The sequence below is a fragment of the Lagopus muta genome, chromosome 1, assembly GCF_023343835.1.
Source record: "Lagopus muta isolate bLagMut1 chromosome 1, bLagMut1 primary, whole genome shotgun sequence".
NCBI lineage: Eukaryota > Metazoa > Chordata > Aves > Galliformes > Phasianidae > Lagopus > Lagopus muta.
The window spans coordinates 77308965-77334483 of NC_064433.1; the positions used below are offsets into that span (position 1 = coordinate 77308965).

Sequence of the window (25519 nt, forward strand, 5' to 3'; positions counted from 1 at the left end):
TCACTTCTCCTGGGCACTTCCTCTACTGCCACTTCCACGTGGATGACCTTGTCTTGTCTTGGACCACCTCAGCTTGCTCACAGACCCTTGAGGACATGTAACTCACCACAGACCCTTTTCTCATGCTGCCTTTAAACTGACCAATCGAAAAAAATGCCCCGAAATACATTGAGGAATGGAAGAGGATAGAGGAGGGGGATATCATCAGAAAAAAAAAAAAAAATTACAAGTTCTGAAAAGCCCTGAAAGAATTAGAAATAAGCTGTGAGAGGCGGAAAGATCAAACCAAAAAAGGCAAGAGATGAAAGAAAAACATGAAGAGCACTTGCTGGGAAGTGTCTTCTATACTTTTTCCATTGTCTGTGTAGAAGCAAAACTTGTAAGAAAAACAACAGCGACCCAAAGAATTTCCACTAAAAGATGCTTAGAGCAGTGCCTCTGGTCCCCCCCCTCCTCTCTCTCACTGGCTTCAGCTCTGCCCTCACATGCCTCAGCCCTACGCCTGCTTCTTGGTCGTGACGCATCTTCTTAGTGATATGAGGAAATTAGCTGCCCACCCACAGTATAAGGGTGCAGAGGGAGATGCTTTGATCAGAAGGAGAGAGAGAGCACGAAAGCAAGCAAGACCAGCTGGCCTTCACTCGGTTCACCCACCCACTCCAACACCTGCTTGCCCGTGCCTTATTTTTGCTGATCTCTGAAAGCTTCAGACCCCACTAAGAGCAGACCAGCTCTCACATCTCCTGGAGGCCACCATGAGGCCAGTGCCCCCGCTGCTACTCCTCGCTCTGCTGGCTGTCGACGGTAAGAGGGACTGAGTGCAGGGAGGGCAGAGAAGCTGGGTGAGCCAGGAATTTGTCCCCTCCACATTATTTAAGCCCTTCATCCTCAACTGCAGATGGCTAGATTTCACCCTCTACTTTGTGACCCCCCACCCTTTGCTCAGCCCTCCATCTCGTTACAGCAGGCAACATCCTACCAGGAGCAGCAGGGGTGGAAAACAGAGGGCAGAAGGTGTGGGCCAGAGAGGGGAGTTCGACTCTGCTGCCCTGCTACCTGAGCCCCAGGAAGCGCGGGAAGAGTAGGAAACAGCTGTCTGACAGGACATCCGTGCTCTGGAAGCGGCACGGGGCAAGGTAAGCTAAGGCAAACACAATTCTGTCTTCTTGTGGGGAGGGGTGCTTTCCCACATCCTCTCTCTCCCGCCTCAGCCCTTGATCTAGCCTTTGCTCTCGGCAAACCTACGCCCTCTTGTCCGTGTCTCAGTGCCCCCCAGGAGCTGCACGTGGTGCTGGAGGTGGAGTACACAGGCCTGCGGAAGACGGCTCTGCCCATGAGGCCACGGGTGTCAGTCTTGGACTCTGCCTTACGCAATGGCAATTTCTCCCTGCGTATCAACCCAGTCAGGAGTGACGATGCGGGTCTGTATGAGGCACAGGTGACCTACAACACGGAGGTCCGGAGCTGCCAGGTGGAGCTGGGGGTAGTTACAGGTAAGAGAAGGTGGAAACCTTGGAGAACTTTGATTTTAGGAGGCTGTATGGGGGGGGTTGTTGTTTGGCACAGTGTTTTGAGTACTGACAGCGGCCCCCCGAAAGCCCACAGCTTCCTGCCATCTACTCTCGCTTTTGGAGAGGGCTGCCTGAAGGACAAAGCTGGGACAGAAGGTGGACAAAGGGAGGGCTTGGCGGTCCTCCTCTGATTAGCCCTCACTTCCCTCCTTCCTTTTTGGTTGCAGTAACCCTCAATCCACCCAGACCTGTGGTAGAAAATGAGCCGCTTCTGCTGAGCTGCAATTCTAGCCACCGGGCCAGTCTGGTGGAGACATGCTGGTTTCACAATGGGCGCCCAGTCCTCAACTCTGGGACCTTCTGCTCCTTGCATGGGGCTCTCTACATCCTCCGGCCCACCATGAGTGACTCAGGATCCTGGCACTGCCAGCTCAGATACGCCGATAATGAAATCGTTTCTGCCACACACAGTCTGCAAATTCTAGGTGAGTTCAGCCTCTGCGTTGCTACTCCAGCTTCTCTGAGTTGCTTCCTTTTGTATGGCCACTGACCAACTCCAGTAGTTACAGCTTCGCAGCTCTCATCCTATCCTCATTCCGCAGATGGTACTCTTTCCAGCCACCACTCCAAATTGTGCTCTCTCTTTCTCACTTAGGTTTCGATGGCCCAACCAACCCTGTGGTCTATGCCGCAGCTGGCTCTGCAGTTGACCTGCCATGCACCCTGAACTACCTGCCCAGTGCCTTTGGGATCCATGTGGTGAAAGCCCATTGGAGCCACTTTGCAGGAGGACACTTGCAGAACTGGAGCATCTTGCAGAACCAGAGCAACAGAAGCTTCCCCCTTCATCTCCCCATGGTGGGGCCGGTTGATGCAGGGCGGTATTGCTGCGCTGTTGCTGTTGGCAACAAGATGCTCAGCAGGGACGTGACCTTGGCAGTGATAACAGGTGAGAAGAAAGACAGGTAGGTTCATCACCCCGTTGGGATCCTACTCTGATAAACCTCCTTCTGCATCACTGCAGTGAGTGTAGGTTGCTCCTGCTTGTAGATTCCTGCCCCAGGGTGAAAAACAAGGTTTCTATTTGAGGCATTGCACTGCACTAGACTCTTCTTAAAGCAGAGGTTTTCCTGGGCATCTTAGTTATTTGTCTGAAGGACTGAGGGAAAAAAGAAATTAAAGGAGGTAATGAAGGAGGCGTGTAATAGAAAAAGGAGGGTTTAGGAAGAGATGTGGATTTGCCTGTTGACTTTCCTGAAGGTAGCTTTCTCCGTTGCTGTAGTCACCCCAGGCATCCAAGGACCAGTTTCCGAGGGATCTCATTTGCTGCTCACCTGCAGCCTTACACATCCCCAGGGACATGAACATTTCCAGTGGAAGCACCTCAGTTCTGCCTCTGCTGGCAAAAAGTTGACTGTGGCCACCTCCCACAACCTGAAGGACAGCCGAGTGCAGACTGGCCCTACCTTGGAAATACCCCAAGTGTCACAAAAGGATGTGGGCATCTGGGAATGCAGTGTATATGGCCCAGAAGGCAGACTAGGATCAGTGGAGTATGGACTGCAGATCACAGGTACTGTCTCCTGCACGTCTGAAACCAGCCCCTTCTTCTCACTCTGTTAATTCCCTTGGTCACTTCTTTTTTTGGTCTCACCCCCCCCTTTGACTGAATCCCATCTAATTGCCATCTTGTCTTAGCTCTCATCAGTTCTCCCCTTTGCTCCATCCAGTTCCTTTCATACTTTTCCAGTTTGCCTCTGTTTGAGCACTCCAGTCTTGCTCCAGTGAAAAATAAACCTTTGCCTCCTTCCTAATTGTGGTTCTTCCTTGTAGGTGCCCAGGTTTCCAGCCCTCCCACCATCTTCAGTGGCCAGGTTACTTTTGGGCTCATGCTTACCCTCTTCTTCCTGCTTATGGTCTGTGTTCTGGCTCTGGGACTGCAAAAAAGGGTAAGTGCCCATCATGCCATTTCTGTTAGTTTTCCTCTACATCGCCCCTTATTTGACCTTCCCCTGGGTACCCTGGAGCCAGCAATTAAATATCTGAGCTGGAGGATGAAAGGGGAAATCTGTGGAATGAGTCCCTGGCTGTGGCGCTGAAGGTGCATAGATGTGTGGTGAAAGTCATACATCAGGTAGCAGAAAGTCTGGCTAGTGCCAGGGTTTGTTTGGTGACTGGGTGCAGGTCAGGAACCTCCAAGGAGGAATCGGAAGTCTTAGGGGACATCGGCAGCCCAGACTTGAAAAGCTCCTTGTTTACTCTCATAGAGATCAAGCCACACTGAGGCAGGTGAGCCTCCAGGCTTTTGTGGGTATCCTCTTGTTTTCCTGGATGCTTTGATATAATAGCAGTCTCTCATTCCATACAAATGCCTGTTGGTTCCCGGATGCTGATCTTAACTCAGGTCTGTTGTGCTGGCTCAGCCCTCCTGCCTCTGCCATTCGCTTCCAGCAAGATACTGCCCTTTATTTGCTCAACTTCTTCCAGTATCTCAGCTTGCTGCTGAAAACAAATTGTGCAGACAAATCACACTGTTTCTCTGCATTTTTCTCATGGTTTCTTTACAAATTAACTTTACGGCAAATTCTTCTGTCAGGATTTCTCTTTGCTGGCAAGGGGCACGTCTCATGAATATGCAGCACTCTGTGTGATGTAGCTGCTTCTACCTAGCTGCTTGGAGAGGGCCAACAGTGAAAATTACCTTCCATTGCTGTGGTGGCCCACGCCTCAGAGGGATCTCAGGTGTTGGCGCTTAGCTCAGCAAGGGGGCTGGGGGCTTGAACCTGCCCTGAGCTGGAGAAGGAATGTTACAGCAGTGATGCAAATTCCCAGCAAACCCCAGTGGCTGGAAGCTGAAGACAGGCAGCATCAGAACAGGAGCGAGATGGACTTTAAAAAAATACTGTGAGCATTGCCAGAGTGACCTGTGACTTGTTCTTCATCATCCATTCTTAATTAGAACTGATAGTTATTTGAGAGAGTAATCCACAGTTTCTGTAGATTTCTAGGTTACCCTTCAGACTGTGCAAGCCTAGGGGTCGGATAAGATGATCAAACCCACTCACAAATAGGATACAGAGATGTCCAGTTTTGTTAGCTTAAGCAGCTCTAATCCAGCCAGAATATTAACATCTCACAGCATTTGTATATGATCTCATGGCCTTGCTGTGTGAAGTAAACAAACCTCGATCCACTGATGGTTCTCAGGCCCTTTTCAGCAGAAACTCCCTGTTGGGCTCATCCCTTGTGAAAATGCAGATAAGGAGGAGCAAATATATCTTCTCTTTCTCTCCCTCTCTTTTCTGGCATTCTCTAATACTACATTTGTTCTTCTTGCATGGGTCAAGCACCAGCGGCTCGCAGATATTCCTTCCTTAGCTCTTAACAACACAGTAGGCATTCCTGTTCTGAATTCCTGAACCCACCAATGTACAGTTGGCACTGTTCTGTTTCACTCACCATCTTTCATCTCCTTATTCCATTCTACTGAAATATCTGGGTCTTAAGTGACATTTTCTTCTTCCAAACATCAGCTTTGGCTCATCTACAGCACAGATCAGCACTTTCACATACTCAGCCATTATTGACTGGTGCCACAGCTGATCTTTGAAGACCTGTGCTTACTATTTCTATACTGGCTGGCAGAAACCAGCCAGCAAAATCCCAGTCCCTTCCCCTTATGTGAGATCACGCTTACAATGCCATTCTACTAATACCATTTCCCAGTTGCATTTTTTGTCCAGGTGGCACAATACACTTTATCACCAGCAGGAACTATGATTTCTGCCTCTTTTCGAATATCTAGAAAGTCACTTGCTAAAGCAAGATGTGGAATGGGTTCTGTCTTTATTTGGGTCTTATCTCATTTTGCACAAATCTTCATGCCTGTAATTATTCTCTCTGAAAAGTTATTATTAAAATCTGGCATATAATTGAACTTGTCAATGGTCTGACAATTGCCCAGATCATTCTTTGCTCTCTCTCTTGAATATGTCCTGTCTTTTCTATCCCTTCTGTCCATAACACTGCAGAGAGGGCAGCATTGAGCCAGTCTTCCCCAGAAGTTGCATGCATCAGACAGGCGTGTCCTCACTGGCTTTAGGAGGCAATGGGAACCTTGTCATGGAGAGCAGTAGGACTGTGTCTTCCATGGCAGGAAGAAGCCCCAGATTGTGCCACATCCCTCCAACACCTAACGCTGCCCCCTTCTTCTCTTTCAGGTGCGTCTGCCTGCTTCCTTCCCAGCACTGGAACGGATAGATGCAGTCACTGTGCCAAAGGAGGTGGAAGAGAACCAGAAACAGACAATCCAGCAGACTGAGTGCTGATTGGAGCATGGGCACCAGGCCTGGTCTGCATGGGAGGATGAAGCCCTGTGTGCTGTGCTGAAGAGGAATGGGCACATGCAGACCTCTGAGGAGGGTCTAGGGATGGCATGAGCATTTCAGGAGACCGTGGGAGCTCTGCACCTGCAGAAAGGCTGGGAATTGCATACCAAGACAAGATGAAAGCCACCACTGCAATAAGGGAGCAGGTAGCACAGATGCTTTGGAGCTGTTGGAAGCACTTGGGCCAGCAGCCATCTCCTACTTCAGTTTCACTTCTCTCTCCCAGCTCTTGCCCCTCCTTACTGCCCTCTCAGCCTTTCTCTGCTGGGCACTCAAATGCAGGAGGCAGCCAGAGCCCAGCTCCCTGACAACCCGTTGGTGTTTTCTCCCCATGCCCAGTTTCTCCTCCCACTCCCTGCACTGCCCTGCTCCTGCACTCATTCAGTGGCAGAAGGGATCCTACAGAGAACTGCACATATTACACATTTTGAGCATTTTATTTTATTAGAAATTATTTGAGAACGTAAAATAAACGTCCAAAAAAACTCTGGTCCCTTTGTGTGTTTGTAGAGGATGCTTCCTGATGGTTCTGGGAGTATCTCAGTTTGCATGAAGCAGCTTCTAAGGACTTTGCTGCCTTTCTCTTACAGTTTGGCTTTGCTGAAGTTGACTGTTAATTTCTGAAATTTTGATGGTGGGAAAGGGGAAATTAAATGTCACTAGAGAAGAAAGAATTGCAGATTCAGCCTCTCATTTTTGCTGTGATTCAGTGTCTTTTGGTATTGCTTTTTTTTTTGTTCCTGTCTGGCTCTTCCTGTTTGTTGATTTATTTATTCCTTCTCTTATTTCTCAGATTTTCCTGATAGATCTCTCACTGATGCTGGGACTTTCTAACACTCTCCCCAGACTCGTGATGTACTTATTAAATGTAGGAGTGAGTCCACCAAGTCCCATTTCCCACAGTCCTTAATACACTTAGTTTTCACCTGATTAGAGAATTTTTCTCACTTCCTCTCCAAATGGCCATGGAAGAGGACTGTGGTACTGCTTGAATAGTCATTGTGTACCACTTCAGAGGAAAGGCTCAAAGAGTTTCACATTTAGCTTCTCCCATATGGGTTACTGGGATGTGGCTGCTCCAGCAAGGAGGCACTGGCATGAAACTTAAGCTCTGAGCATTTATGAAGGAAGACTTTCTTGCTTGGATTTGAGGACTTCACTACCAGGCCAGGTTTTCTTATTTCTGCAGACCACTGAGGAAGCCTTCTCACTGCGTGGCCCTTGCCTGACCCAAGAGCTTCAGCTTTTATTGTGTCCTCAGTGAGACCTCTGCCATGATGCCCAGGCTCTTTCCTGACCTGGTATGGTTACAGGAAGCCAAAGCTAAGATGTGGTTATGCCATTTATATTTTCCCTTTGGCTACATGACTTTGGCAACAGTGGTGCTGAATTTCATTGGCCTTCCTAATGCTGATGAGCTGTTTTCTTAGATGTCTCCAAAGTCCTTATCATTCTCAAGTTTCCTGATACAGTTAAATAGGTTCATGCTATGTGTACGCTGGGCCTTTTTCTTCTTACCCCCTAGAACACTAGTAACTCATGATTTAATTTTGATGGAGGTGGGCTCCCTGTTGCCTTCAACAACTAGCAGCTTGGTTCCACTCCTTGCTTCCCAGCCCTGAACTGGCTCTGGGCACACAGCAAAGCTTTCTTGCTTGCCCCTGTGCAGGGTCAGCTCATTGCCCTGGGTAACCCTGCAGCTCCACGGAGGAAAGAAAAAGCTGAGAACTCTTTGAAGATGCAAAACTCAAGCCAAGCACTGGATTTTCTAGGAAACCCAATTACTCCTGAATCCTCACCAAGAACTGATTGCTGAAGCCAGTGGTGATCAGATGTAAAATTATGTACAGTTATCTGTACATAAACACAATCATATGCATGAGATACCCCCCACAATCATTGTATTACTTGTAGCATGTCGTGCAAATATATTCTTTGTTGTAGGGAGGACAAATGGTAGCTGAGGTGTTTGATTAGTGCTTATTAAAATTACACCATCTACAACGGCTGCAAGGCCAAAGGCAGGGTTGTATTTTTGCCAAATACAAATTCTGCCAGTGCTAAGGTGCCAAGAATGATATCCAAAACTTAAAAGATGTTGCAGTCTTGCATTTGTAACTAGTCAAGAACTTTGTGCAGGTTAGCATTACTGACAAAATAGAGGCACAAGCAAAAGTGATGGACGTGGCCACTGAACTGTTTTGGTTGACAGACCTTAAGGAAAAATGCCCCAAAGCCAACTGATACCAATACAGAAATAATTGTCCACGGCCAAGGGAAATTTTACTACTCACAAATGGATTGGTGCAACTCTAGGAAAATAGGAAAATATGTCTGGACACTGAGGGAATCAAGCTGGTACATAGCAAATCAGCACAGATGAAGTAGAAGTGTTAAGTCTATATAATAAAGCAAACACATCTGGAAATCTGTCCCAAGTGGAGTAAATGCAGTAGCAGAAGGTTAAGCAAACATCATGCTAAGGAAGAGATGTGACAGTTTTCCACAAGGATACAGCTAAAAGTCAGAAAAATATTTTTAATTTACCAGAAGTAGAAAGCTTCAGAAAAACACAGGAAATCCAATGGATTCCCTTATGGCAGAGGGGTGCAGTTAAAGAAGGCAAAGAAAGTACTATGCATGCAAATGCTTTATTTGCATCCGAGTCCTCCAAAAGGAATGATATTTTCTGAAAGGAAAGACCGGTGCTATCCAAGAAAAAATCAGTAGCAACAAAAGACAAACACTGACAACAAAAATCCTAGGCCCTACATCCAGATTTCTAAGAGATTTCAAGTGAGAGGCTCAACAATTGCTAGGAAATAGCATGATCTGACAAAGGAGCAACAGAAAACAAGAAGTCTATACCAAGTTATGTTGGTATATTTTCACAGCCTTTAATAATACAAAGCTAGTGTCCATGACACTAAAGCACACTGAGTGTTGTATCTGCTTGGCAAATGGAGAGGAACAATATCAGCAACAATTCTGCAAAAGAAATCCACGTCTCACTACTGTGCTTGGATTCCTTCCACACTTCCATGCAGTAGTGGATAAAGTCAAAACACCTAGAGTCATTCATTTTGTCTTCCAAGGTTCCCTCAAACCAAGCTACCTATAGGAACACCGTTGTTGTAAGCACTGTAGCTTGTGCCACACACTGAGATCCAAGGCATATGGGACAATCATGATGTGGTGGAGACTCTCTGAAGGTTTCTTGCAACATTATCACGTTGCAGAGCTTCCACTCCTAGATTTATGTCTTGCTGATATGCTGATTCGATACAAAATACTCTTTAGCTCTCAAAAGCTGTCATATGATGTAGTATGAAATGTCCATCCCTCCCACCTGAAGGCAGGGGTTTCCGAGGGTCTTACAATAAGAGGGCATAGCACACCGTGCCTATGAAAAACATGTGATACACAAGAGCAGCACTTGGAAGGACTTGTTATTTGTCATTATTGAGATTTTTCATGTTCCTCTTCCTTTATGAACAACGTGCATCTTATTCTCATATCACCAGAGCAGCATCTTGTTCCATGGAAGGCAGTCCAGGTTTCCTGACCAATGCGGAGGTTCCTAGCAGAACTCCCCTCTAGCTCTGCTGAGTGCCAGCCAGCCCACCAGGACTGTCCTGCCCAGCATTCTGAAGCCCTTGAACATTTCACACCAAACCGAGCTAAGTGCTTGCTGCTCCCACAAGAACTTTCCAAGGGAAGGAGGCCCCATAGCCCCACCACTCAGCCCCACGCTGCCTTCAAACGCTTGTGTGGGGCCGTCCAGCACCACAGACCCAAAGCCAGCCGGCCCAGGCAGCCTGGTAGCTTTGCATCTCCATCACCTGTGCTCCAGAATCGACGGGGACGGTGCGATGGATGCAGCTGCTCCTATGGCCCGGGTTTATGCTGCCATCTAGTGCCCAAGCACGGTGGAGTTCCCCCCTTCCTGAACAGGGCTTGCATTATCAGGTCCAATCATTGCTTGGAACCTTTTGCGTTGTCACATCAGCTTCCAGTGACTAGTTACTAAACACAGTTCCTTTGCTGAGGAACTTCAGGCAAAAACTCTCATAGTTACTGCTCAAAAGCGTCACTTTACAGCTTACGTCACTGAATTGCACCCCACTTCAATACTCTGAGATGCTTTCATTATGTACCAGACCCCTCCCTCGTACTGATTAGAGCCCTCCAGTTGTGTATCACAAGTCACCAGTTTCTCTCCTGCTCTTTTTCCCAAGTCCATTGATGAACACAGTAAGCAAGACCAGCCCCAAGCACTTTCTTAAAAGCTCTCACAGCCAGCTCTCCTGCCCGTTGCATTTCTGGCATGTCAAAACAGTAGCTTGTTTATGTCTAGGCTCACTATAGTCTTTCTCATTTTCAGTGACACAAACAGTTGACAATAGTCCCTCTGTTCCTCAGCACTACCAAGCCATCTCTGACATCCTAGCGTGTCTGGCTATTCTTTCTCCATCGTATTTGACATCCCTCACATGACCTCTTACTCATGAAGGACATCTCTGGAGATTTTCTGATTTTTCACTGTGATCAGTACATCAACCTTTGTACCATCTGTTTGGAGAGTTCTCTTTTCCTGGCTTAAGCTTCCTCAGATATACTCCAAGTGCCTGCTGACAGAGATCTCCCCCAGCACCATCCAGGAGCCTTGCTTCTTTCTGAGTTGTATAGTTTTACTGGGGGCAAACCACCAGGCCTTTTCTCCAGAGGGCTGCTTGTTCTTCTTAGTTCTCCATGTATGGATGCAGAAAAGTCCTGCAAGGAGCTCAACAGATGGAAGATATTCTATTGCAAAGAGAAAGCTACCTGTCTTTGGAGCCACTGACATCCAATACAGTTTTCACACCGTGTTTAACACTTTCCCTTCCCTCGCTCCAGTCACTGAGCACTCATCAATTTTGCAGTACATCTGGGTATCCCTTACCCATCAGAGCTCACAGGCACACTGACCCCTCCCCAGTATGCAGGGAAACTTGGCTTGCCTGGAGATTCTCTGAAGGTTTCTTGACTTTCCACTACCATCAGTAAATGGTCCTTCTCAACATCTGATAGCTGAAATCCCTTTTCCCCATTTTCACACATTCCTGGAGAGATTTTAATGTACCTGCAGACTGGGACCTCCACTCAGCGTAATCCAGGAGATGCCTTTCTCTGGTAAAGTTGGCAAGAATCTGCTATACACCAACCCTAACTTGGAAAAATATTGCTGGTGGTGGGATTAGAACACAGAGCGCCAGGCAGGGTGTATGGGGAGTGTTTCCAAAGAGGAAAAAATAGGACAAATGAGAGCCACAGATCTGGTTAGGGGGAAGCAGTGTGTAGCACTGAGGCTCTACTTCCCACTCTGCCACCAGATCGGTGTGCGGTACTGAATAAGTTTCTGTGTGGATGCAGTGTAGCATCTGTCCCAGCAAGGTGAGACCCAGGTTTGCATGGAATTTAAAAACTAGTTAAATATGCATGAGAAATATTACAGCTAGAAGAAAGATTGCCTGACTAATACTATTCATCTCTCCTGGATTCTGATGTTTAATTAATGCTTGCAAAGTGCTTTGAGATGCTTGGATGAAAGTGAAACAAACACGTCACTGCATGCTGTGACCCCTAATCCTAGAGGTACTTGCAAGATAGACAGAGACTGTACACTGTGCCATTGTGGCAGCTCTGAGCAATCCCTGCACTAAGAACAGGTCCGTGAGGGGGGGCCAGGCCTGCAGCTTTGTCACCTGAGGCCCAATAGCGCTGTTTCTCCTTACAAATCTGCACCAAACCCAAATGTGTTTTGGAAGCCAGGCCCATTCAGGGAATGCTATTGCTGGTTGGCATTTGCAGTGACATAAAACAACTGTTCAAAAACAAGCCAGGGTTTCTGCATTACAGCATGCTGGGGAAACAAAATGCAAGCCAGAATCCATGTGAGCTGCAGCAACAACTCAAAGCCTCAGAGCACCTCTTCCAAAGCTCTCATGCCAGAGCCTTACAGTCACAACCTGTCTTTTCTCAGCTGTTTTCTCCAGGACAGCCCTTCTCTGACAGATAGGCCAGAAGGGGTATGTGTGTTCTCAGGCATGCAAGGGCATTTGGGAGAAGCTGATGCGAAGCAGCAGTCTCTGGAAGGAAATTCCTGTCTCAGAATGGGTCTGCGAGAAGTTCTGGGCATTGTGATTTCTCCAAAGAGACATCAAAAGAACCAGCTGCTGAACTTGAGGCCTGATCAGTGCCATTCCTTTCACATCTAGTGGCACTTTATGAACCTCAGAGTTATGTTTTTCTGAACCTACTCCTTGAAAGCCTGGTTCTGTATCTCTCAACCCATCCTCCAGACAAAGGGGCGAGTGACTGCTTGGAGGAGAAGAGTGGGTGGTACGGAGATGAAATCTCAGCTGTGTCTGGGGCTCAGTGGGTTTCCGTCACCTTGGCTGAGGCTGGGATTCAGAGAGAAAGATAGCGAATGTGGGTGGAAAACCACAAAAGCCCCCTCCTCCACTCTACAGAGAGGGGAAACAGCTGAGCTGTGGTACTGGTAGAGGTTACCTGAGAGAATAAAGATGAAGAAAATATTCTCATCTCACACCAAATCTCAGCAGTACCCTGCGCAGATGATCCTCACTGCTTCAGGGGTTCCCCCTTAACTGCGCCCTAATCGTGGTCATTTCTAAACTGCTGGGCCTGGCGGTCAAGGCCCACCAGGACTGGAGGCACAGCCTTGTTGCCGCCCCGAGCAGCCCTGGGGCAGGGCCACAGCCCACTCCAAAGAGGTGGCTCCTCTTAGCAGCAAGACAGGATAGAAAATGGAGGTCAGCTTGCCCTTACAGCTCGTTAGAGGCCTGGCAGTAGTCTGGATCTGCTCAGCTAACATGTTAATTTGCAATCATTCTTTGACAGGAGATCATAGGAGGTTTCCAATCGCTCGCTTTTAAGTTTCGGTTCTGTTACGGCCTCCCAGCAGCCGCCGAATGGCCAATAGGCTCTCTCTCACACTCATTTTTCCCAGGCGTCGCAATATATAGCCTTCCATTATGGTCTTCATTTCTCTTCACATCCAGCATTGAGATCACACGCATTTGGAAGATCACCATCTACTGAGAGAAGCTCACAGACTGCAGCAGAGCCTGGACCGGCAGCAAGACCGTGCTGACGTTCCGGTGGGAGAGGTGGAGACACAAAGGCCAACCGACATCTGTTGAGCAGCTTTCTAACATCAGCTTCAGTCTTCTCTTCCTTCAGTTATAGCTGCGTTAGATCACTTACAGCAGGTGACAAACACAAGGAGACAGAAACACAGAGGGAGGAAAAGAGGTAAGGAAACTTTCTTTCTGTCTTTCTCTGAAAAAATAGGTCAATCTGGGTTTTTTTTGTTTGTTTGTTTTAATGTTGTCACAAACCTTATGATTTCATACGAGTTACTGTTTTGGACAGGATGAGGGACAGATAAGTTTTGCCCCACTTAAAGTCCTGATGCTAAACTTTATTGAAATGTTTTACTTGATAATATTTCTGGCTGTGCAATTTTTTGAGGCCTTTTATTTTTAACTAAGAATTGTTCTTCTGTCTGGATTTTTCCTTGGAAGAGGGAAAAAGAGAGCTACTAAAAGATCCTGGGGATCCCACAGACCTCTTAAACCCATACGTAGCGACAGTTCAGAAAAAAGTCCTATAGGACTTGACACCAAGGACTGTATTTCCCCAGAGGTTGGAAATGCACCGAGAGCAGCCTTCCAGCATCAACTGCCACTTGCTATCACCTTCTCCACATGCCCTCCAGGAAGGGGAACTTTATTCTAAAATAAGCCTGAAAGATAAAAAGACGCCAATCTCTAGCTAACTAGGAGAGCCCATTTAAATGTATGCGTTCCATGATCGGTGAGCCTGCTCTAACTATGTCGGCTGGCTGACTCACTGCGCAACACAGCTGCAAATGCAGCCTGAACCACTAGCTCAGGGCTGGCTAAGCAGAATTTCATGCAGCAAGAAATCAGTTTAAGGACATCTGAAAACCTTAGCCTTGTCACAGACTGCTGCACTGTTAAAACTCACCGTTTCATTTCTGGGTGAATTTTTCATCTTTCAGATGATGAATTCTGTTCAACCTTTGTCAGTCACCCCAAGTGTTTCCCTGCATGGTACATTAAGGTTGAGCTCAGGTTACTTCTTAATGTTTTCCACTATAAAATGAGCACTCCTGCTAAGTCCCTTGTGTGTGTTATTCTCAGTTCAGTTCACAAATCTTTTCTTCATCCTCCCCAGTGTTTCACAAAGATGGCTGCCCAAGCTGCCTGCAATGGAGCAGGACTTGACTCATTTTAATGGCACAAACCCACTATCCCATTCGTACTCAGTGCTCTTAGACAGTGCCCATCCTTTCTGCCACATTCTTGCGCAGGGACTGTGTATTCAATGAGGAAAAATTATGGAGTGACTCCTGTCATTTTTGTCAACATTTTTGTTCTGAGTGGACTGGAACGTACAGTTTTGCTGTGCTATGTTATCCATACTTACATAGGCCCTTTTCCAGTGTGGACTGCAAATCAAGAACATTTAATGTAAGATCTCAGTGTTCCTATCTCAGCAGCTGATTAATGATGCCTGAAGCACATCCCATGTGCACATGGCTTGAGAGCACAATGAAGGGCCTGTCGTCAGAGGATATCTTGATACTGTTCGCTAGTCACAGCCTCCTAGAAAGGCATCCAGGGGCTTTAATTGTGAATTGCTGGGATGAAAGATTGTTTACAGAGAGAAATATAGGAGGCCTAGAAGGAAAGAAGAGGGGCTAGTTAGAAGGGAAAAGCTCAGAAAGTGTATGCTGAAATACTTGTCATGCACAGAAAGTTCTTGGCTTCCCCTTAAATGGTTGAAATAGTTCAGAAGCCATCAGGGAACTGGCTGGGCTGCAGAGATAGAGACGTTTCTGGTGGTCTTCATGAAGGTCCAGATGCACAGACAGATTGCAAAGACTTTGTGGCAGAAGGAAATGTGGTTTGTGCCCACATGGCACTCTGCTCCATCTTAGAGGTAGGACCTCTCTCAGAGGGGCTGATGGCTGGCCTTGCTGCATCATGTCCCTCTGGGAGCAGCTGTGGAGGTTGAAAACTTGTTTCAGGAGCTGTTGAACAGCCAGGGTGCTCAAGGGGAAATCAAGGCACGGACTGTGCTTCATGACACCTAAGCTTGTTCATGCTCTGGGGTGACCATAAAGCCCATAAAATGACCTCCACTTCTATCATCTCTTTGCTTTCACTGTCTGTTTTTATTGCATTTGGTCTCTTACCCTGCCTACTGCTCACTCATGCTTGCTTGTTAATGAACATTTTCAAGGGAACTGCTGCATAGTACAGTAGATAGATTTGCTTGAGACACTTAAACTGAGGAGTGGTGTGATCCCTAACAAACAACTGCACTCTAGAACCTAAAATACACACCAGACCAGCGTGTGGCACGAGGGGCAGCTGCATCCCTTGGCCCTTGCCCAGAAGCAGCCGCAGGAGAAATGGGGGCAGCAGCCAAGGCTGAGGTGTGGCAGCCCTGATGGGAGCAGCCAGGGCCTCCCTGCCCAGACCTTCCTGCCCAGTTCTCCTTGCCCCACCAAACACACTGCTGCTGCTGTCAGATCAAAAGCACAGCCACAAGCAAGAGCGAGAGGAGAAAACAAGGAAACCGCACGGCATGAAAGCAGTGCGTGAAGGCAGTGAGATGGAAGATAGCCTACTCTGCAGGAGGAGTGGTTTCTGGGCTCTTTTTTTCATTTCAGTTTCCTCCTGTGTCATGCTGCTGTTAGGCTGGAGGAGAGCTGCCTGCAGCCAGCAACTCTGCGAGGCTCTCAGGAGCAGGTGCTTTCTGGGCCAGGCTTGGTCCTGCAGACCTTGTCCTTGGTCATCCCTCAGTGAGACCAGTCGCTGCCACAGCTCTCTTTTGCCCACCCCCCGGGGAGGGAATATTCATTAAAAGAAGTTAAGAAGGAAATTAAAACAATTTAGTAAGAGGGGGAAGTTAAAATGAAATGGAAATCAATGTGCACTTGGATGGCAGCCCTGCTCCTCCTGTGAAGACTAGGCGTGCTAATAAATCTAGTGTGCTCAGACTGTTTCTGGCATTGAGGCTGACTGGCATGAGATGGTCTGGGCTATTAAACTCACTTAATCTCCAAAATGAACTGGCTATGTGACAGCTGCCTATAGGGAGTGGTCCCTGTCCCATCCTAACACTTTAACGGATCCTGGGAGTTGCTTGGCAGGAGAGTTCTCTTGGGCCAAAGAAATGTCAGAAAATGTTCTAGCTGTTTAACATGGCTGATGAGTGTGTCCCAGTTCCCAGGGATATTCCCTCACACCACTTAATTTTTGAGTACCACCACAGATACGTCTGTAAGCCTGCAAGGAGGCTGTGGGTCTGCTGTAGACACTAGTGACAAGATCCACTTCCTACTGCGACATAGCAGTCTTACACAATGAGATGTGTAAACTTCTGAATACCACTGCCCACATTCTGACTCGGAGTGTCACAGGAGACCGAAAGACAGGAAAAATAAGAAGTGGTATGAATGAAAAGCAAAAAGGAGACAGAAAGTGTATGAAAGAAACTCTAGCTGGAAGCAACCTGTTTTCCCCAATGACTCGTAACATGTAGGTGGTCATCAAGATACAGAGATCTACCACAGACATAAGATCAGTATGAATGAAAAAGGAATGGAGAGATATATGCATGAAACCACAAGAAGAAACAGCAGAACAGTGTATGAAAGGTGCATCAACCTGCAGCTACCAAACTGCACAAGGTCAGCAGTTCACTGGTACCATGACATTTTAGTTGTGAGGTTTTGTTCTCCAGCTAGATAGCAAGAAGGTGAAGAACAAACTGAAACAGGAAACAGGAAATTAGATTCACAGACAGTAAAAAATGATGGTGTGTGATGGCAATTTTGCTGGTCTATATCTATTCTATCACCTCCAATATTGTTATAAAGTTTAATGATTCAAAATATTTGAAGCCCAGCACTGAGCTTGTTCACTTGTGGACATCACTGCAGGGAGGTGGCTGACTTTTCCTGCTGGTCTCACTTGGATAGGTGATGTGACTATTCATGGCAGAGCTTATGTTTCTTCCGTCATCTCAGGGTGATATTGATCTTTGCCAGGGCCCTGTGCCAGGATGTTTCTTCTGAGTGAGATGCATACAAATGCCTTGTTGTTGCCCCTTTCCTTATTCTGTAGCACAGCTCAACGAACTGCTTGATTACTGCCACTGCATCTGGTGGGAAATTATGTCCAATTGCATGCATTGGCTCCTTTGCATTTTTTTTCCCTGCACAAAATGGCTCATGCAAATATTTCCTGGGCCCAGCATGGTTTTTTTGTTTGCTTTGTAAAAAGCAAGCTGCCAATCATCTCTGACAATGTCTTTGTCATGTATTTCTCTTCTATGGTGCACATAGCTGCTGTGTTGCTTGTGCACCTGCATTTTTCATGTGTGTTCGTCTGTTCAGCTGTCAGATTTTCAGCCATGCTGACCTGATCTACATGTAAACATAACACAGATGTTTAATCTATTCTTTGATTGTCTCATGAGCTCTGATCATTTACATTAAATTCAATAATAAAGTATCCCCATGGGAATATGTAATATTGCACATATTACATATGTAGTATTAAGTTATCATTGTGTTCCTTTTGATTTCAGTCCTGTTATGATTCCAGCCTTCACTCTACCATGCTAACTGTGAAAGAATGTGTCTGCTATCATCTAGATCCTGGTGACCTTCCCATCAGTTATTCTACTTCTCTAAACACTGCAGTGATTTTTTGTTGTTGCTGTTGCTATGGGTCCAGATCACTCCTCCACACACCCCTCATCCACGTATCACCCCTGCTTCTGATATCTGATTTTCTCCTTTTGTAGCAGCCAAGGTGTTTTCTCATACTCCATTAAAACAGGGCTTGGTTTGTTCACATTGCTCCCCATTTTTTGTCACTTGAGTTTTATTGGCTTCTGTCTGACCCTTCACTTGATGACATGGAGTTCTTACTTTTCAGACACTGCAGCCCCAAAAATATGCTCATCTTTATCGACTGGACTTTCCCCAGTCTTCGTGTAAGAACATTCTCCCTTTAAATGTCAGCAGACAAGTTCTGTTTCAGTTTAAATGAAGCCTCTCCTACTTTAAATGAAGCCTGTGCTTTTTGTACAGCCCCCTGGTGGTCCCACAGATTCACAGTTCTTGACGATCCCATGCTACTCTTCTTTACGCCACTTTCTCTGTCCGACTGTGCAGCTCTAGCACTCTTCCTGGCTCTATGCTTGCATCTAAAGCATTTTCAGATTTGCCCTTCCCACCTTACAAGCTAAGTTTGCTTGTAAAATCTTTTCTGACCTGTCTCTATGCCGTCAGCTTTCACACAGTACCCTCCAGTTACCATGCACACACTTGACATCCTCCAGAAGTGCTTTGGAGGTCTCTGCATGTGGAACCATGGATGCCATGGACAAATTCTTCCAGAACCTTCCATTTCAGGTTTTTTATCATCAATGCAACTTCTTTCTGACCTCGTTCTTCCATTCACCCCAGACTTTTTGTAGAATATCCCTAGGAATTGAAGCAAGCCTTTCAAAAAACATCAGAAACAGTGGTTATCAAAACTTCTAAGATAAGAAACACATAGACAATAACAACAACAAAACCACTAAAGAAAAATGCTACAAGGAGCCCTAAAGACGGTCTCTATCATGCAATCATAAAATCACACAGAAAGACTTAGATGGGAGGGGATCTCTGGATTTCTCCATTCCAACTTCCTGGTTACAGTTTGGGTGATTCTAAAACTACATCAACCATTCTTAACAGAGCATTTGGGTCTTCCAGGTTAGCATCCCTTGGTACCAACAGCATTCCCAGCCCTTCAGTTTGCAGCAGGGAGGAGCGTTCCCTTGGAGATGGAGAGGTGTGGAGCAGTGGTGAGCAGTGTGCTTGCAGTCGTCTTGGTTCTGCAGCTGGGTGAGTCTTCAGCTGCACTGGAAAAGCAGCAGTGAATCCTGCTAATGCTTGCAACCTTCCCAAAAGCCTCATAGCATTTTAGGTGTTTCTAAGCTCCTCATAATTTATCATCTGAAATATGATAAATATGCTTTTTTATTATTATTATTATCTTTTAATAATTGTTGCCACCTCCTATTGCTAAGGTGAATCTGTAGGCTGATGTGATGGGAGGGCATGGTTCACTTCCCCTGAGACCACTGAGATGCTTCTGCAGGAGTCTGCTCAGAGAGCAGTCTCACATGCTTTTAGAGCAGTCCTGTTCAAGCCTTTCTCCCCAGATCAGTACAGATACAGCAGTCACCTGCTCACCTCTTGTCTGGCCCACTCTGTAACTGTCCAGCAGTGGTGATATGGCTCTCACAGCAGTGCCACAGAAAAAGACCACCAGTCGAGGAAGACTTTGTGCCATACAGCATTAGGGTTCAAAAAACCTGGATGAACGTGAATAAATGCTTCAGAAGGAACTTGTGCTCAGGGCAGAGCTTGTTTCCTGGGCCAAAACCAGCCCAGATCCCATACACTGAGCACAGGGTGGAAAATACTACCCCTCACACTGCCTCCTGCTGCCTGGGTGAAAACTTGTGAATTTCTGATCATAGGTTTGCCATTACAAATTTTATGTTAGCAGCTTGTTCAGTTTGATTGCTAATGTTACAACAATTGGTGGACATTTTAGTGATCTTTTTACAAGAATGGAAAGTTACTGAATAATGCCAAATCTGCATTTCTCAAACATTCAGCTTGGATTATTCCAGTTGCAAAAAAAAAAACCCATGAAAATATTGTATGCAAGCTGTAACTAAAAGCATTGCAAAAGACACCAAGATAGTCTTATGAATGGCATTCATAATTTGCCCTTTTTAGACTGATTCATCATTTTCAGTGATCACGTTCAGTGCAATTATTGGAAAACCTCTGTTATCCATGCTGCAGAATACCAGCGCTCTTGGAGGGAAACATAACTTGTGGAAACCTCTCCCATAAACACATACAGACTTTTCAGTTTACACTTCTAGGGTGCTCCTGTAGTAGGACCAATGAGAGCTTTGCAGTTCTGTGCAGCTGAAGCAGTTCTGAGATGTTTTCCTTTCCTTCTCCTCCCCTCCTCTTTCCTCCCCTTCCCTTTCTTCCCTTTTCCGTTCTTACTTTTTCCCTGCCCTTCTCTTCCACCTTCCTCCTCCCTCCTCCTTCCTTCCTCCTTTCTCCTTCCTCCTTTCTCCTTTTCACATCCTTTATCCTTTTGTTTTCCTGAGTTTTCGGTCTTGCTTTGTGTAAAATGTGAAGGAAGAGGTAACCAAATTTGACAGTGCTGCCTCAAGCTTTGAACACACAGTGAATGAGGAATGACACATGCAGTCCTGCCTTCGTTACCAGCAGGACAACAGAATCTCGTTCAGTGGGGAAAAGGTTGTTTCAATAAAACTGCTTTTACCTCAAAATTGTGAGTGTTGGTAAACCCACCATAACCACAGGTATTTGGGGGCATTTGACTTCTAGGTCTGACCCCCATTATGGCTCAGCAAGAACAACAGACTGGGCTTGCAGGAAAGGAGGTGATCCTGAACTGTAAAATCACAAACCATCAGAGAGATCAGAACTGTGCTTGGAAGTACAAGTATAAGGAAGTTTCTTCTATAATTATAAGCTTTTCTAAAACAAAGATTTTTAAAGGTAAGGCTTCCAATTTCACACCCCTTCTCCTCAGTATATAGCTGAGAAATTTCTTCCCTCCTAAACAAGCTTATTTTTTCAAAAGGCAAAGCCCCAATGACTCATCGATCTGAATCGAAGTTGGACAGCAAACAGCTGAAGGTGTCAGACTTGAGCCTGGATGACGCTGGCATCTATACCTGTACATGTTACTCTCCTGAAGTCAGTATCTCACTGCATGTCTTTAAATGTGAGTGCCTAGAGGGCTTGTAACCACAAGGAGGTGAGGGGAGGGGAGAAAAGGTCCAAGAAACATCTCTGATGGAATTCCTTATCCATCATGCCATTGCTTCACAACTCATTTCCCCTTTCACTTGCAGAAAGAGGAGTTGATTTACTGGCTAAGTTTTTTCTCTTTACAGTGACAGTCTCTTCAAATGGGTACTTCCTTGCAAATGAAGATCTTGAGCTCACTTTAATGCAAAATTCATCCCACTCACAACCCCATCTCAGCATCGAATTGTTTAATATTAGCAATAAGATAGTGACAACAGAAATTTTGCAAAACGAGGCTCCTCAAAAATACACACTGAAGCTAAAGCAACTGAAGGCTACGGACAGTGGAACCTGGATGTGCCACGTTTATTCAAACTCTCCATTGATTAATCAGAACATCTCCTTTGATGTGAAGGTATTAGGTACGTGACAACAAAAATGCAGCTTGCATACAGACTTTGGAACCAGTGCTTTCTCCAGCTCATGAACCATGATTTCATTTTCCACCATTCACAGAATAGTGTCCAGGGCTAATTTCCCTGGGCCTCCAACCCTGCAGCTGGATTGCTCTGTTGCCTGAGCTCTGTCTCACACTTCTTCCCATTTTCTTCTCGAGGCTGGCCTTAAAAGATCACCCTCTCCTTGGGGACTCTTCTTCTCAGCTCTGGTGAGCTTGAGAGTTTTGCCTCTTTAAACCCATTCTCAGTCTCTAACTGCTTATCCCCCCTGAGACATCTTGTGGCTTTTCTCCTAGGACTCTCAGCTGAGCACAAGACCAAAGGTACACTCGGAGAAGCCACAGATTTCCCTGCTTATGTATTCTTGTATCTTCTGAATTCAGGTTTTGGGGAAGAACGCTCGGAAATAATGTACACTACTGTTGGCAACGCTGTGATCTTGTCATGGCATCTGAACTTCAGGAAGATAGAATGGAAAGAAGGTTTCATAGGAAAACTGAATTGGGAGCCACAGGAAAATGCAGCCATCCATGAGCTGTTCAATTTCAGTGTCACAACACGTCGAGAGCTGCATAAAACTAAAAAAAGCAACCACATTTGGTTTGAGATACCTGGAAGGAAAACTGACAGTACTATAGAAGTTAAAATCCCCAAAGCCCAGTTAAATCACTCTGGGCGGTATCGATGTCAGCTGGAGATCAACAGTAGAAGAATCTGGAGCACGAGGGCACTAGTGGTGATGCAAGGTGAGAGAAAGGGATCAGCAGATGAGGAGCTGCAGAAATCTGGATGCCACAAGTGTACGGATGGACCCATCTTCCCATCCTCTCACTCATGTGACATTTTCTTATCTTTCCAGTCTCGGCTAACCCTGCTGGGCCACTCTCCAGAGGAAGCAAGATGACCCTGCTCTGCCAGGTGTCTGGTCCCCTGCCACCCAATGCCCACTTGCTCTGGGAACGTGCGAATGGGACTGAGATGGAAATCAAGAAGTCAAAACAGCAAGAAGCAAAAGTGGAGGTGAACGTCAGTGCTCCAGGATTGTGGAACTGTCACCTCATGGAAAACAATAACAGAAAGATCAGCCTTAATTATACCGTGGGTATGGAAATTAACATCACATCCCTACCTCCACACAAAAGCCTTGAAATTCTCTATCTGCCTTTGAATACTTTTCTCTTTCCACAGAGGAAGCTCATGTTTGGAATAGCTATGCAGTAATTGGAGCAATTATTGGAGCCAGTGTGTTGGTGATCAGCCTTGCATGCGTGTGCATAATCACTGCTATGAGCTGGCAGAGGAGAAGGGTTAGTATCCCAGTGTCCATGAAAGGTGAAGAGGTGACGGTCTTCCCAGACCATAGGAGGAGCCTGGTTTTCTCTCTATGAGTGGGGCAGAATAGATAGTAGGTCAATCCTTACACTCAAGGCAAAGGGTTAGAGATTGACAGTCTGCAGGTAGTAGCTACGTCAGAACGTACTTCAGTACCCCATCATAGGGAAGCATTTTAAGTGTAAACAATTTAGTTGTTATTTATCCCTTTTCTCCTGGTAGAAACGGGCAAAAAGGATGGCACAAGCAAAACAATACTTGCTGGAAAAGAAGACATGCCAGTGTCAACGGTAAGTGGTAATGAGGATAGCTGGATTGAGCAAGTACTTTGCTTTCAAGATAGGGGAGCTGGATGGTTGAGTGGGAAGAAAGGGAGCATGAACCCACTTGGTGCCCACACAAAAGCTGCATTTCAGCATTTTCAGTTATTGTTATGTTTCTGAGTTACGAGCTATATCTTATGAATTGCTTGTTATGCTCCATACCCATGGTAGTTCTGTGCTTGTAAACTTCTAAGCAGAGGTTTCACTTGAATTACCTCGATGTTTAGACATGCCAAACTCAAGCAGGAGCTCCAGAGTCCTTTGATAGGATTCAGAATCCACCTGAATTACAGATTGAGAGGTTGTGGATACTGAGGTGGAAGACACACAACCAGCTTCAAGAATGAAAAACAAATCTAAAAAATCCATTATGTCATAATGTGACCCAGCTCTGCTATCCAGTGCTGAACTGCAGTCTGTGAAAATTGTCAATGACCTCCTAGGAGCCAGGAAAGAGAACACTGTGAACCATCCCCTCTCCCAAATGTACTGGTGATACACCATCATGTTCTGGCTTACTTTGGGGAAGCAAGGACTTCTCAGCAGAGCTTTCCCTTTTCAAGGTCTTAAAGCTTATATGATATCAGGCCACAGAAACAGTTGCAGAGAAACACTGACATTTACACTATCATTGAAAGTGGAGAGCCCACAACAGTATAAATAACAACATGAAGTAGTTCAATAAATCGATGGATACAGAATTTGACTTCTGCTTGATTTTAACTGGTGACAGTGGCAAACTGTGATAAGTTTCACCAGTTTTTCTCACTGCTATTGAGGTTTCATTGAGTAAATGGCAAACACTGCTTCATAGTTAGGATGTGTATATGTGGTGAAAAGCTGATTATCGTAACATGTTGAAAAATTCACCTGATTTTCCCTGACTTTTTTTCAAGGTTAGAAGAAAATATCCATAAGGAGGACAAGCCCATACAACTACATAAACATACAGCTAGACAAATCTGTGCAATACAATTGCTGATGCAGTTATTTTTTAACTCTCCTTATCAAGCAAGCATCTCAGTGTAACTGAAATGTAAACAGCCATGTGGATGCACAAGTAACCGTTTGCCCCCAGACTGCAGAAGGGAGTGTAGTCCTCCCCTATGAGCTGTCTGGCTTCAAGACGTCATCTCAGTAATCCTGGTGCTAACGTAATGTTTTTCTCTTGCAGCCGGATGTATAAGTAGCTTTGCAGACTGAGGAACTCTCTGCCTGTACCTAAACAAACACCTGTCAGCCCATAGTGCTCTGCGAACCCACCTCCCTTTCTCCTGTTTTGATAGAATTCTCTATGCCTTCATCATTCTCTCAGTATAATGCCACGGAGGATTGTTGTCTGGAGAGGAGCCAATGGACAAGATAAGAAACCCTTACAGGTTGTTATTGAGCCCCAGCCCTATAATGAGAGACACTGAATAGAAGAATAGATATATATATAATGCTTGTATTTTGTTCATGCATTTCATTTTACCTTCCTGTGGAACTGATTTTATATGCTTCTTTTATTCACTGGAGCTACAATAAATTTCTTCAGATTTTTGTTTCTTTGCAAACTGGACTAATTTATTTTTTTTTCTGGGGCACTTTCTTCTGACTCAGATCTGCATTTCTGCCTTTCCCCTTGGATGTATAATCTTCGTTCCCAGTCTCCTGCATCCCTTAATTTTCCTTAATTCACCAGCCCTCTGCTCATTTTGAAACACGTTTGCTTTCCTTCAGTAGCCCCACATAACCCTCAAGCCCCATACCACATCTTGTAGTCTTCATCTCATCTGCAACAAAACAAAGAAAACATCACGAACAGTGGCATAATTCAGGACTAATTTTGTCAGTAAAGCAGTTCAGGGTACTCACAACTTGTAGAAAATAGAGCTTTAAGATGATGTGAATGTTGATGTAGGAGGTAGGCTTGGGAAAAGGGAGAAATTTCCTAAGAGAACAAAGGAGCCTTGGACTGTGTAAGCCAGCAAAGATCCTTATGAGAAAACTCTCTTTGAAATTTCTCTTTGAGAGCTCAAGGAAATGGGAAGAGGGAGTGGAAACTTCAGGAAATTCAGGGTGAAGTAAAAGCGTGTTGCATACTTTTCCAAATATCCAGAAGGAAAAATACTGTTAAAATAAGTGCACAGAAATCTTGTGTTTACATAAGCATTTATGTAAGTTTTTCTCCTTTCTGCTAGAGATGGGTCATAGAGGCCTTAAGGTCCCATAGCTGTCACTGACAATAGTCCAGGGTTGCTAATTGGTCTGGGCTTGCTGAGGAGAGGCAGGAGCAGATGCAGTGCTGTGGAAATGGCTTTTGTGGCAGAGACTTGCTGCAGGACACCTGGTGCTAGAGAAGAGGGTTTCTCTGTCACAGTCATGTCAGCGTGGCACAGTTATCGGCAGTGAAACAAACAGGTGGTGACAACGGCCAAGACGGCACCTGTGAGCCAGGAGGAAGCCCATCCATCCCCCTTGCTGTTTGAAACACACCACAACCACTGGTTGCTCCTGGGCTGGGACACAGCTGTAGCAGCCACTGCTCTGC

General features: G+C 45.8%; 2 protein-coding genes across 4 annotated transcripts; both read left to right on the forward strand.

Annotated features, from left to right (window-relative positions):
* Positions 1 to 586: 586 nt before the first annotated feature.
* Positions 587 to 6325, forward strand: LAG3 (lymphocyte activating 3). 3 transcript variants are annotated; one of them, XM_048928188.1, is made up of 8 exons: positions 587 to 804; positions 947 to 1136; positions 1267 to 1493; positions 1739 to 1996; positions 2167 to 2460; positions 2794 to 3084; positions 3345 to 3460; positions 5732 to 6325. In XM_048928188.1, exons 1-8 carry the CDS (start codon positions 756 to 758, stop codon positions 5837 to 5839), a joined length of 1533 nt encoding a protein of 510 aa, XP_048784145.1. In that variant the 5' UTR covers positions 587 to 755; the 3' UTR covers positions 5840 to 6325. The 3 variants fall into 3 exon arrangements, with proteins under 3 accessions (XP_048784145.1, XP_048784154.1, XP_048784160.1); XM_048928197.1 differs by having other exon boundaries at positions 965 to 1136; XM_048928203.1 differs by having other exon boundaries at positions 968 to 1136.
* A 6526-nt stretch (positions 6326 to 12851) lies between these two features.
* LOC125685280 (T-cell surface glycoprotein CD4-like) lies at positions 12852 to 24517 on the forward strand. Its single transcript, XM_048928222.1, has 10 exons — positions 12852 to 13216; positions 18774 to 18905; positions 20445 to 20618; positions 20704 to 20847; positions 21020 to 21295; positions 21715 to 22077; positions 22191 to 22433; positions 22520 to 22638; positions 22886 to 22953; positions 24161 to 24517. Exons 2-10 carry the CDS (start codon positions 18845 to 18847, stop codon positions 24174 to 24176), a joined length of 1464 nt encoding a protein of 487 aa, XP_048784179.1. The 5' UTR covers positions 12852 to 13216; positions 18774 to 18844; the 3' UTR covers positions 24177 to 24517.
* The last annotated feature ends 1002 nt before the right edge of the window (positions 24518 to 25519 follow it).

Bases quoted from the DNA above. Each gene is read 5' to 3' on its own strand.
- LOC125685280 (XM_048928222.1), top strand. From the start codon at position 18,845: ATGGAGAGGTGTGGAGCAGTGGTGAGCAGTGTGCTTGCAGTCGTCTTG. The intron at 20,619-20,703 runs GTAAGGCTTCCA...TTTTTTCAAAAG, and splicing joins TAAAACAAAGATTTTTAAAG to GCAAAGCCCCAATGACTCAT. The intron at 21,296-21,714 runs GTACGTGACAAC...TTCTGAATTCAG, and splicing joins CTTTGATGTGAAGGTATTAG to GTTTTGGGGAAGAACGCTCG.
- LAG3 (XM_048928188.1), top strand. From the start codon at position 756: ATGAGGCCAGTGCCCCCGCTGCTACTCCTCGCTCTGCTGGCTGTCGAC. The intron at 1,997-2,166 runs GTGAGTTCAGCC...TTTCTCACTTAG, and splicing joins ACACAGTCTGCAAATTCTAG to GTTTCGATGGCCCAACCAAC. The intron at 2,461-2,793 runs GTGAGAAGAAAG...CCGTTGCTGTAG, and splicing joins GACCTTGGCAGTGATAACAG to TCACCCCAGGCATCCAAGGA.